Source organism: Clinocottus analis, unplaced genomic scaffold, assembly GCF_023055335.1.
Source record: "Clinocottus analis isolate CAN_PGR_092001 unplaced genomic scaffold, fCliAna1.0.p SCAF_16, whole genome shotgun sequence".
In the NCBI taxonomy this organism is placed as follows: Eukaryota; Metazoa; Chordata; class Actinopteri; order Perciformes; family Cottidae; genus Clinocottus; species Clinocottus analis.
The window spans coordinates 16,031,898-16,045,169 of NW_027175887.1; the positions used below are offsets into that span (position 1 = coordinate 16,031,898).

General features: G+C 43.3%; 1 protein-coding gene across 1 annotated transcript; it reads right to left on the reverse strand.

Annotated features, from left to right (window-relative positions):
* Positions 1-799: 799 nt before the first annotated feature.
* ciita (class II, major histocompatibility complex, transactivator) lies at positions 800-13,069 on the reverse strand. Its single transcript, XM_068578949.1, has 21 exons — positions 13,015-13,069; positions 12,506-12,553; positions 12,326-12,397; positions 11,719-11,814; positions 8,281-8,346; positions 8,120-8,167; positions 7,086-7,298; positions 6,543-6,593; positions 6,261-6,368; positions 6,109-6,168; positions 5,807-6,024; positions 4,360-5,684; positions 3,631-4,167; positions 2,716-2,895; positions 2,542-2,613; positions 2,385-2,465; positions 2,124-2,207; positions 1,892-1,975; positions 1,688-1,771; positions 1,235-1,318; positions 800-882 (listed from the first exon to the last, which is right to left on the reverse strand). Exons 1-21 carry the CDS (start codon positions 13,067-13,069, stop codon positions 807-809), a joined length of 3,642 nt encoding a protein of 1,213 aa, XP_068435050.1. The 3' UTR covers positions 800-806.
* Positions 13,070-13,272: the final 203 nt, after the last annotated feature.

Below are 13,272 nucleotides of genomic sequence, written 5' to 3' on the forward strand. Positions count from 1 at the left end.
TCAGTCTCAAATATGAGTCTGGCCCCCAAAGCACTGGATTCTTCACTTCCCATAATGCAACTCTACACCCCCTTGTCTGGTAGATCTCTATTTACAAAAGATAAGTATTTATAATACCTATTTCAGCATGATTTCAAAATTGAGTCTGTCCTCAGTCTGTACAAGTAACATATTGGTGAAAATATATATATTTTTTAAAATATGTGATGAATATGCAGTGTTGTAGACACTGAAAAAAATAGAGAACCGAAACCTGTTGACAAGGAAGCGAAAAACTGTTTTTAAGAAAACAGAAGAACTCAGTAAGACAGAGGAAAGTAAATAATTAATCTTGGGACAACATGAAATCTTTTATTTACATTAAAGTGCAATGTGATTGTTAAGCGATGTCTCATTTACAGCCACTGAAGAGGTGCAAACAAAAATACTGTCAAAGTCACACAGTGAAGAAAGAACATTACAAAGTCGGGCAATATACAGAAAACCCATATTTCATTGCATAAATATCACACAAGCAGTACCATGTAGTGCTGAATTATTCCCTGGTAGCACGACGTGGAAACCTTCACAGAATCAAAGATGAAGAAAGCAGCGGAGAATCTTTTTTTCTTCTTTTGTTCTTCCAGCAACTGTTTCCTAAACATGCATGTTGTTTTGGAACATGCATTGTGTAGTGTGAACATTTATGCACGAGATGCACGGTTAAAAGTCCACGTCCAGGTTAGATATATATATATATATATATATATATATATATATATATATATATATATATATATATATATATATATATATATATATCGCCTCTACTGCCACTGGATCCTGCTGTCCTGCTGCTGAAGTCTCTCCAACACTCCGTAGGGAATACACTGGTTCCACATCCTGTGACCGGATGAGATGGGAAGAGATGTTTTAATGCAGGCGAAACTATCTGACAGTGACAAGCGTTTAGTTTTGGTTGTGCAGCAATGTGACGATGATCCACACACACGCAAACTTGTACTTTTATCGTTGTGAGGACACATTACAAAGGCCTTCCCCTTGTCCCTGACCTTTAACCTTTAGCCAAAGCTCATACTAACCTGAACCTCAAAACAAAGTCTAAACCCTTAAACAGGACTTTGAAGGTTGAAATAAGTGAGGCCCTCGGATGTCTCAAATTCAACTTGGTCCTCCCAAAGATAGCTGTACAAGTAAAAAACACACACACATAGACACACAGGGAGTTTCTTACCTCAGAGTCTTCATCTTTTTACAGTTTCTTAGACTGGCTCCCAAGATCTGCGCTCCAACGTCTGTCAGCTTGTTATACTTCACGCTGTCACACAGAAAAAAAGGTTTAAATAACTCAATATATTGAATACGAACCAACAGATCAGCTGATCAACATTTACATGTTTCTAATCGTATTTCACAGATTCCTCTTATGATACGTGTGTGCGTTCACGTCCGTTTACGTGTGTGTGTGTGTTTCAATTTCTGTCTGTTGGTGGTTTGACGCAAATGACAGTCAGTACAAAATACAGATGTTGTACATTTTCTCACTCATTTAAATAAACCAAGACGTATTTATCTGTGTTTCCACCAGATATTTGTTGGCGAGTATACTTATAGAGTCATGTATGAGGACAACACGCTGTCGAAGCAGACACAGACGCACAAACGTCTTAAGAAAAGTGACTCTTACTCCAGGTCGGTGAGTGACGCCATGTGTGGAAGAACATCTGCTAAAATCTCTGCCCCTTCGTCAGAAATCTCATTACTGTAGAGACTGGAAACACACAGAGGGAGGAGAGAGGGAAGTGAAATTATAGTGGGTCCACAGTATGTGCAATTATGGGTGATGTTGTGTAAATGTGTGCGTGTGTGTGTGTGTGTGTATAATACACACCTTAAACAGTGCAGTTTAGGCAGGTTCCTCAGCGCGGTTTCTAGTTTTTTAACCCCCTGGTCTCCGATACAGTTCTGTGGGAGACTAGAAACCACAAGCAGAGGGTTAACGACACTTCATTCAACACACACACACACATTGTGCATACACATATGCCAATGTTCAACAACGAGAGTTGTTTTTTTTGTTTATTCCTGCCAGGGAGGAGATTAAAACAGGAGGTTATACTCACTTAAGTATCTCCAAAGAACCAAGTGAAGATAAAGCATCAGCCAACTGCTCTGCTCCTTTGTCCCCAATCTTACTGTTCTCTAGACTGAAGGAGGAGAGAGAGAGAGAGAGAGAGAGAGAGAGAGAGAGAGAGAGAGAGAGAGAGAGAGAGAGAGAGAGAGAGAGAGAGAGAGAGAGAGAGAGAGAGATGGATACCGTCAGACTCGAGAAACAAACACATGAACACAGAGAGAGGACCAGAAGTGAAGGTGTGGATATTTACTCTAAGTGCTGCAGGTTGTGTAGACCTGGCAGGAGCTCCCAGAGCTTGAGAAGAACCTGGGGACTTTTTTCTGGACCAAGCCTAGAGAGAAAGACGATATCATCATCATCTTCTTCTTCTTCATCGTCACCGGTTCAAACGTCAGAGCTGTACTCACTCTAACTGCAGCTTGTGTAGCTCTTTGACGGCCGGCACTCCCTCCGCCAGGATGGACTCTGATTGGCTGGAACTACAGTTAAACACAACACACACACACACACACTTCAGGGCCCGGACACACAGATGCAAAGTGTCACTGTGTGTATCTTGTGTGTGTGTGTGTGTGTGTTACCTGTCCGGCAGCCTCCTGTGCGTGTGTATGTTCACCAGCTTCGCCAGGTGCTCTATGTGACACGCCTGCGTGGCTTTCAGGGGATGGATCTTGAATTTGGACACGGCCTCTCGGAGGAGGACTTCCTGTCCGTTCTGCTCCAGCTGCTCCCACAAGGCGATGACGTCGGCGATGCACGCCCTAGAAGACACCCGAGGGTTGACATTTGCGTCACTGAAGTGTATTTACATTTTGGTGCCGTGACAACAGATTAGTGCCAGCTGCTGTTAGCCAAAATGTTAGCACACGTAGCTACACTTGTGTTGTTAGCGATGCTAGCCATCAGTCATGAAAACAGTGTTTAAACCTTTATTTTTAGTCTAATTTATTAGTGAATAGAGTTGTATGAAAGTTTTCATTTAGATTTTTATAATTTAAATGAATTATTAAAAAAAAACATTTTAGATTTTTGTTGCTTCTCCACTAAATAATGAGCCAAATGGATCAAACAATTTATATTTTAAGAATAACATAAAACCAAGTATCCATTTTTTTTAAATTCCTGTTGGTCCTTGAGTCGTTTTTTTAGTATAAAAGTATAAAACATGAACTTTTTCTTAGTTTTCTTGAAAAAAATCAAATCTTGAATCAAATCAAATAAGAATCAAATAAATAAATAATAAATAAATAAATAAATAAATCAAATAAAGTACTTTTCAAATCAAAAAATGCTTCTGTAGGTATCGGACACAAAAAAATCTAAAAACTTGAAATGCTAAGTATGACTGTTACTCCAGCCCCATGCACATCCCTTTGGATACTGGAGAAATCCCAAATTTGCCCAAACGGACCCTTTTTAGCACTGCTGGTCTCTGATTGGACAATCACAAACTCAACTGATACGAAGCAACTTGACATGTGAATCGTAACCAGTACCTGTATGTGTGGATGTTGTTGAGCCCCACCAGAGCTTCAAGTCCCGAAATCTGTATCCCAGAATCCTCGAGATCCAAACTGAACCTCCTTCCTTCAGCTCCACCCTTCTCCAGAACGTTCTGCACGGCGAACACGTCCGACGGCTTGAGTGGCACTCCGCGAAATGTCAGGGCTTCTGGTAGGTTCGCCGCCAGGTGAGCGACTAATCGCTCGCCGCCGCCGCCTCCGCTGCCGGCGCCGCGCGTAAAACTCGCCTCGTAGACGTGGTGGCAGGCCTCCAGGACCTGGGCGGGGCTCAGGTCACCATGGGAGAGACCCTCGAGGTGTCTGGTTGCTAAAGCCTGCTTGGCGACCACCATGTCCCCGAAGGACGCCTCCGTGTACGAGTGAAGCCTCGGCAGCTCCGTCCGGTCGTGGAACAGGAGGCCGACGGCAAATCGCTGGGTGAGCTCGAGCTCCTCCCTCTGAGGTCGCCGACGTTCCTTCTGGCCCGACTGGAAAGGGAGGGTCTGGAGGAAGGCACGGTCTGTTACGGACCTTGGGGGACAGAAAGTGAACGGGTCAAGGACAAGGGTCAAGAGAAAGGTAATGGGACGCCGGGAGTGGAAAGGGATACGATCTTTCAATTCCAATTTAAGGTACACAGAAGATATCGTGCCGGATTGAAATCCACACTATCAGACAACCACATTTATTCCAGTTTCTTCTGATGAATTAAGAAGCTTTTACCTTGACAGAGACAGATGAACCGCTGCCAGGTAACTCTGAAGGAACGGGTTGGCCCACGACAGGATGTGGTCATCGCTCACGTCGACGTGTTCAGTCGACGTCCTGCCCTTCTTTCCTCTCTTTTCTCCAATCTTTCGTCTTGCCATCTCCTCTCTATCCGGTCTTCCTCCTCCCCCTGTCTCGTCACTTGAGGCGACCTCCCTCGGCCTCGGGTGGTAAGAGGAGATGAGCCCCGTCCGTCGGCCGAACGCCTCGAGTTCGGCCGATACGGCCCATTCTGTGGGGAGGATGGAGGAGTTTGCTTTGACCCCCTTCCAGGCCAGACAGCTCAGCTGGGACAGCATCTCTCTGTCTGCTTTATCTACTTCCCCACCAACGCTCTTTATGCCCACCCCATCAACGTCACCTCCGTCTTCCTCCTGTTTTTTGGACCCCTTCGTGCTTCGGGTGCGAGTGCGAACCAGCGCTCCGGGCTTTGTCCGAGTGTTTTTCTGACGCCTCTTCTCAAGAGAACTTCCTGAGATTTGCTCTTCTTCTTCTGGTTGCACTTCCGATTGACTCTCATCCTTTTCCAGTTTCAGACGAAGCACTCGATGACAGAGTCCGGTTAAAGTTCTCGGTAGGTCCTCAAAACTTTTGCACCGTTCCAAAACCAAGCACACCAACCGACAAAGTCCAGGGTTCCAACAGAGGAGTCGTAGATAGCTGCAGTTTTTTAAGCAGTTCAAAGCAGCTGCTCCGACGTCGGGATCGGTGAAGTACCGGGATATATATGTCTCCACGTTGGTGGGGGTGAAGCCGCACACCTCCAGAAGACTGTCCGTCCGCCTGAGCAGCTGGCTGGCGGCGCCTCTCGGTCGAGTGGCGAGCAGAAGGGTGCAGCCCGGGAGGAGGAGCCTCTGGAGGACGGCCGAATACAACTGTCTCACCGTGTAGGCCCGCGCTTTGCTGTCTTTCTGCAACGACGTCATCGAGTCCTTTTCTTGAGTCTGGAGAAGTATTTCAAAGTCCCGCAACTCGTCGAACCCGTCGAAAACGACGAGCACGCGCTTAGGGGCGGCGAGAATTTGGGCGTACACCGCCTCCGGGTCGGCGCAGGGAGCGGCAAAAGAGGAGGAGTCTAACAGGAGGGTCTGAAGGCTGTGGGTCGCCGCTGACAAAGAGAGGGCTTTGCCGTCTAAAACGAAGACAAAGTCAAACTGTGGGAGGCAGTTCATGGACCAGTCAAGACACAGCTTTCTGACCAGGGTGGTTTTTCCCATGCCGGCGTTGCCAAGAAGCAATATGTAGCATTTGGGCTTGTCTCCGTTTAAACCTTCGAATATCTGAGTGGAAAAAGAGAGAAACGTACACTTTAGGTAGAGGCGGCAATGTCCTTGACCTTCAACTTATACTTCAAACGATTGAATTTGTTTGTGTTCAAAAAGCACTTGATCATAAGGCTCACCTGCATGTGGCCCAAGCAGCTTTTTTGCCGATCTGTGTCTCCCGTAATGACGAGATCCTTGTCCAGGACTTTGTTGGCATTCTTTCCAGAGCGGAGAATCTCTCTCCGGCTCACTTGCACGTCTACGTAACGAGAAGACAGACCGAGGCCCGACTCCGTGTCCTGGCCGGGTTGACTCACGTGTGCTTTGGCTTTCTGAATGTAGTCCTTTACAACCTCTGCAAAGGGAAGGGAAACTGAATTTGAACCTGCTTCCCCATGATTTTGTGCGATAATTTTAAAGAGATTGTGTGGTAACATACGTGGAATATCCAGGGCAGTGGGAGACTGAGGAAGAGGGGATTCCTTACATGTGGACATCTCTGAAATGCAAAGGGCCAAGGTCATTTTTGTAACATGGCAATGACTCAATGCAAGGGTGATTTAGAGAAATCAGAGAGTACCGGGTTCTCACCATTGTTGGGGGAGAGGGGTAAGGCCCAATGGGGAGACATGGCTTTGGTGTCTGACAGAGATCCAAGTGGGGGGGAACTCATTTGGACCGGCGCTACTGCTCCGTTCACTACGAACACAACACAATCATTATTATTATTATTATTATTATTATTATTATTATTATTATTATTATTATTAAGAATCTGCATTCACACACACACAGAAGTTGTCAGAGAGTGGACCAGAATGAGGTCTCTGAGGTAAAGAGGTCCACAACAGATTAAAGACTTTATTCACTCACTCGGGGAGAGAGGCGGCTCCTGCTGTTTGAAGGGTGGTGAGGCCGCGGGAACTATATTAGAAACAGACGTTAGAGTATATTGATTTAGCATAATGTGCAATTCATATACATACATGAGCTAATTAGTTTGACATCTTTCATGTACTAAGTTCTTTACATAGTGCACAGGTTACATATATTAGTAAAAGAATAACACATTACAACACAAAGAAAATTACAAGAAACAACATTGGATTTACAACAAATGTTTATGTCCAGTTTATTATGTTGTGTTTATTACGTCACGTTTATTACGACAGGTTTATTATGTCATGTTTATTGCCCACACCGTAAAGTCCGGTCCCTGAAAATATTGCCTTGACACAAAAAAAAAGTCTGCGGCCTAAAAAAGGTTGCGGACCGCTGCTTTAAACAACAGTGGGCCGAGGACTGCACCTTGGGGGACTCCGCAAGCCGCTGATTACACAGAATTGACTCAAATGCAGCATAATATCCAATCGGACGACAGCATTGCGTGGCTTTATGTGTGAATACTTCCCTCACCTAAAATATAAGTAGGTGCAGCAGCTGTATTTGGGATCGGAAGCCTGAGAACCGGATGAGAGAGCCTCAGCGTCCCAACAACCTGATATGCTGAGGTGTCCGGGATGGTGATGAACTGAATGGAGGAGGGATGGACATGAACGACTCTTGGTGGGGTGGCGGAGAGGCCCGTCGTCTCTGCTGAACTCGCCTCTGACTCCTCCGTGTCAGCGCCTGCAGAAGAAGCAGAAAAGACAGCGTCCTTATCGTCCTCCGCCCACGGCTTTCGTTAACCTTGAGCGTGTCGGAAAACAAAGATTGGACAACGAAAACAAACTGACTTTTTGGGGTTTTAAAGGGATACAAAAAGGTTTAGAGCGAACTATTTTGTGTCAAGACTGAAACTTTCATTTCAGCAGATTAAGAAGAACATAAAAATGAAAGCTCAAAGCTCAACAAAAGACTGAAAACCCTGAACTTACAACAGTGTACAGCAAGTAACAGCCAGTCATCTGGAACAACACTAGTTTTTTATCAAACTGAGAACTGATTTGAATTTATAAAAAGCACAAAAGTGATCTGGAGGAAGCCGGGTGAAGTGAGAGTTCTTCTTTTAGTTCATCAACTTGTGCTCACTCTGATGACTTTAAAATGTCACTTCCTGTTTCTGGATCTGCAATCCATTGGCATGAAGCAACCAAGTCGAGCGATAGCCAACCAGCATCCCCTTCACCCACACGTTTACTGTTTTATACTCGAGCTGCTTGTAAAAAGGTCATTTTAGTTACAGAAGTCGAATGCATGATGTTAAATCTGTATGCAGAAGCAGTTAAAAGACTATGAATGAGTTAAAGAGTATGCATTACTTCTTTCTTCTATTGTCAGAAAGTGAAATATTGCTGAAAAGAGAGAAACTAGAAGAGTATATTGATGCTGTTAGTGTGTGTGTTTTTGTGTAAATGTACGTGTTCAGAGGCTTAAATATTTATATTTAAAGAAAAATCTGTTCCTTTAAGTAATTGCATCAGTTTACAGCAGGGACAGTAGACTCTTACCTTGAGTGACAGGTGATTGAGTCTGTGCCACTTTGGTTCTTGGTCGAGCTGCAAGAGTCGAAGAACCAACATTACAACGTGGTTCTCTGCAAACCTCACATGAACGCACTAAAGGAATATGATATTTATATGACAGAAAACAAACAGTCTGTGTCGTTCACCTGCTGCTCTCTGTCTTTTTGACCGCGATGGCGTGTTCTCGTCAGTGCACCGTTGTGCCCGTGGAACTGGAGGAGCAAATGAAATACAACGAATTAATTACTTGAATTATTATTATTATTATTATTATTATTATTAGACCTTTATTTAACCAGGTAAAATCAGTTGAGAACCAATTCTCATTTGCAATGATGACCTGGAGACAATACAGGATGACAAACACATACAAATAATAATATTTAAAAAAAAAAAAAGAAGAAAATTAAAAAAGAGGCTAAAAGAAAACAACAATGATAAAAAAAAATATATATAAAATAACTAAATTAAATTACATTAAATTAAAAATAAATAAATGAAACAAAAATAAAAAATAAAATAAACATATATATATATGTAAATATATATATATATATATATATATATATATACATATATATTTATTTTATATATATATTTTATTTATATATATATATATGTATATATATATATATATATATATATATATATATATTTAAAACATATATATATATATATATATATATATATATATATATACATATATATTTATTTTTAATTATTTTTTTTAGTGAGAGAGAAGTGAGGGCTGGATGTTGTGGTTTTTCTCTGACAAAGGAGCAATCAGAAGACGACAGTGAGCAGGTGGATGGGTGGATGTGTTTGTTCTAGGTGGATGTGTTTGTTCTAGGTGGATGTGTTTGTTCTAGGTGGATGTGTTTGTTCTAGGTGGATGTGTTTGTTCCAGGTGGATGTGTTTGTTCTAGGTGGATGTGTTTGTTCCAGGTGGATGTGTTTGTTCTAGGTGGATGTGTTTGTTCCAGGTGGATGTGTTTGTTCTAGGTGGATGTGTTTGTTCTAGGTGGATGTGTTTGTTCTAGGTGGATGTGTTTGTTCCAGGTGGATGTGTTTGTTCTAGGTGGATGTGTTTGTTCTGGGTGGATGTGTTTGTTCTAGGTGGATGTGTTTGTTCTAGGTGGATGTGTTTGTTCTAGGTGGATGTGTTTGTTCCAGGTGGATGTGTTTGTTCTAGGTGGATGTGTTTGTTCTGGGTGGATGTGTTTGATCTGGGTGGATGTGTTTGTTCTAGGTGGATGTGTTTGTTCTGGGTGGATGTGTTTGTTCTAGGTGGATGTGTTTGTTCTGGGTGGATGTGTTTGTTCTAGGTGGATGTGTTTGTTCTAGGTGGATGTGTTTGTTCTAGGTGGATGGGTTTGTTCTAGGTGGATGTGTTTGTTCTAGGTGGATGTGTTTGTTCCAGGTGGATGTGTTTGTTCTAGGTGGATGTGTTTGTTCTGGGTGGATGTGTTTGTTCTAGGTGGATGTGTTTGTTCTGGGTGGATGTGTTTGTTCTAGGTGGATGTGTTTGTTCTGGGTGGATGTGTTTGTTCTAGGTGGATGTGTTTGTTCTAGGTGGATGTGTTTGTTCTAGGTGGATGGGTTTGTTCTAGGTGGATGTGTTTGTTCTAGGTTGATGGGTTTGTTCTGGGTGGATGGGTTTGTTCTAGGTGGATGTGTTTGTTCTAGGTGGATGGGTTTGATCTAGGTGGATGTGTTTGTTCTAGGTGGATGTGTTTGTTCTAGGTTGATGGGTTTGATCTAGGTGGATGTGTTTGTTCTAGGTGGATGTGTTTGTTCTAGGTTGATGGGTTTGATCTAGGTGGATGTGTTTGTTCTAGGTTGATGGGTTTGTTCTGGGTGGATGGGTTTGTTCTAGGTGGATGTGTTTGTTCTAGGTGGATGGGTTTGATCTAGGTGGATGTGTTTGTTCTAGGTGGATGTGTTTGTTCTAGGTGGATGGGTTTGATCTAGGTGGATGTGTTTGATCTAGGTGGATGTGTTTGTTCTGGGTGGATGGGTTTGATCTAGGTGGATGTGTTTGTTCTAGGTTGATGTGTTTGTTCTGGGTGGATGTGTTTGTTCTAGGTGGATGGGTTTGTTCTAGGTGGATGTGTTTGTTCTAGGTGGATGGGTTTGATCTAGGTGGATGTGTTTGTTCTGGGTGGATGGGTTTGATCTAGGTGGATGTGTTTGTTCTAGGTGGATGTGTTTGTTCTGGGTGGATGTGTTTGTTCTGGGTGGATGTGTTTGTTCTAGGTGGATGTGTTTGATCTAGGTGGATGTGTTTGTTCTGGGTGGATGGGTTTGATCTAGGTGGATGTGTTTGTTCTAGGTGGATGTGTTTGTTCTGGGTGGATGTGTTTGTTCTGGGTGGATGTGTTTGTTGTGGGTGGATGTGTTTGTTCTGGGTGGATGGGTTTGATCTAGGTGGATGTGTTTGTTCTGGGTGGATGTGTTTGTTCTGGGTGGATGGGTTTGATCTAGGTGGATGTGTTTGTTCTAGGTTGATGTGTTTGTTCTAGGTGGATGTGTTTGTTCTGGGTGGATGTGTTTGTTCTGGGTGGATGTGTTTGTTCTGGGTGGATGGGTTTGATCTAGGTGGATGTGTTTGTTCTGGGTGGATGTGTTTGTTCTGGGTGGATGGGTTTGATCTAGGTGGATGTGTTTGTTCTAGGTGGATGTGTTTGTTCTGGGTGGATGTGTTTGTTGTGGGTGGATGTGTTTGTTCTGGGTGGATGGGTTTGATCTAGGTGGATGTGTTTGTTCTGGGTGGATGTGTTTGTTCTGGGTGGATGTGTTTGTTCTGGGTGGATGGGTTTGATCTAGGTGGATGTGTTTGTTCTAGGTGGATGTGTTTGTTCTGGGTGGATGTGTTTGTTGTGGGTGGATGTGTTTGTTCTGGGTGGATGGGTTTGATCTAGGTGGATGTGTTTGTTCTGGGTGGATGTGTTTGTTCTGGGTGGATGGGTTTGATCTAGGTGGATGTGTTTGTTCTAGGTGGATGTGTTTGTTCTGGGTGGATGTGTTTGTTCTGGGTGGATGTGTTTGTTCTGGGTGGATGGGTTTGATCTAGGTGGATGTGTTTGTTCTGGGTGGATGTGTTTGTTCTGGGTGGATGGGTTTGATCTAGGTGGATGTGTTTGTTCTAGGTGGATGTGTTTGTTCTAGGTGGATGGGTTTGATCTAGGTGGATGGGTTTGATCTAGGTGGATGTGTTTGTTCTGGGTGGATGGGTTTGATCTAGGTGGATGGGTTTGATCTAGGTGGATGTGTTTGTTCTAGGTGGATGTGTTTGTTCTAGGTGGATGTGTTTGTTCTGGGTGGATGGGTTTGATCTAGGTGGATGTGTTTGTTCTGGGTGGATGTGTTTGTTCTAGGTTGATGGGTTTGTTCTGGGTGGATGTGTTTGTTCTAGGTGGATGTGTTTGTTCTAGGTGGATGTGTTTGTTCTAGGTGGATGGGTTTGTTCTGGGTGGATGTGTTTGTTCTAGGTGGATGTGTTTGTTCTAGGTGGATGTGTTTGATCTAGGTGGATGTGTTTGTTCTGGGTGGATGGGTTTGATCTAGGTGGATGGGTTTTCTACCTCTGGGTCTTTTCCTCCTGTTATTGGTCGTCTTGTCCCGCTGCGCCTCCCGCTGGCTCTCTTGGTCGGGCAGCTCGCTCGCCGTGGGAAGAGCAGCTGACGCGATGGAATAGAGGAAGTCAGAGCGTCAGTGGTAACAGTGAACACCACAGCAACCAGAAATAGTTGTTTTGCTCATGCGTTTCGGTAATGAACTGAGACTCAGGCCAGTGAAGCGTGTCGCTCTGCAGACGGTGAAACCTGCAACTGTGACTGCCAACACCACCACGGGAAGAGCTTCTGAACCCGTGGTGGTGTTTTGGGTCTAACGTCACCACCGCAACGAGTTTTGCATCAAATTCCATCCTTTTAAAACCAAATATCTCGAAAACTGTTGAACTTATGACATTGTCGGCCGCTGAAGGTAACGAAAAAGCCCAAAAGTGGCCAAACAGCATTGTGATTACACCAAATAAGGAAATATCTTAATTGTATGTGATATGGACTATGACCTTCTATGATTACCACTTTGTATTATCTGATAAAAAACGAGTTTTTATTACGTTTCCTTCAATCACATTTATTGTCGGTGTTATCAGTTGTAAAAATAAAAAGAAGAGTTTCTTACTGCAGGTGCTGAGTTCATCCTCACAAGTCAACAACGGGTCATCAAAGAGCACGTCTGTGTCCAGGTAAGAAACTGCAGGGAGGGAATCGGACCACGCATCATCATCATCATCAAACCCATTCGAGACCGAACTCAAGCGTGTTATTGCGTTCTTAAAGGGAAGGTTCGGTTGCAACTTACCCCCAAAGTTCACCAGGAAATCGTCATTCAAGAACTCAGATAAATCCTCTAAAACACAAAGAATGACTTTTATTACTTACAACAGTTTGCTTTTATTCAATATGTTCAATGCTTTTCCTAAATCCAGCACGTCTCAGTTAAACTGTTTTTGAGTCGTGTTGGACTGAAGAACCAAGTCCGAATGTGAACAAATGTGATCAGATGTCTTCTTAATCTCCTCTTTTTAGTTGTGAACACTATTAAATTAAACTATTAAATGCCAGTAATGTTTAAATAAGTCATTCCCGTTCAACATACCAGCTCAGATCCTTAATCTTCCTTAATCTGATAATAATAATTAAGTTTTCCATTGCATTGCTGCAAGAAATGCAACAGTATCCTGGTTAAACTCACTATATTTCCCCCAGTATATCTTTGTTTAGTCTTATGTTGTTGCTCTGCTTCATATTTTGGATAAAATGTGGTAAAAGCAGCATCTTTTTGTGTCACCATGTTCAAACAACACTGACCTGGTAGATCTCCCCAGTTTGAAGAGATATACGGGTCCTGATCCAAATCCTGCATCTTTACGCCTGACAACACACAAACACAGCAAATGAAATTAGGATATTGACGCTTGAGGACTGAAGTTGATCCGATTGATGAGGGGTCGGCGTGTCTGAGCGGCCTCAACGCTTTTTGTGTGTGTTTGTTATCAATCTTTGCACATGTTCCCACTTCAAGTGTCAGAATTTCCTCTTTTTCTAAATCTAATTTTGAGCCCTCAT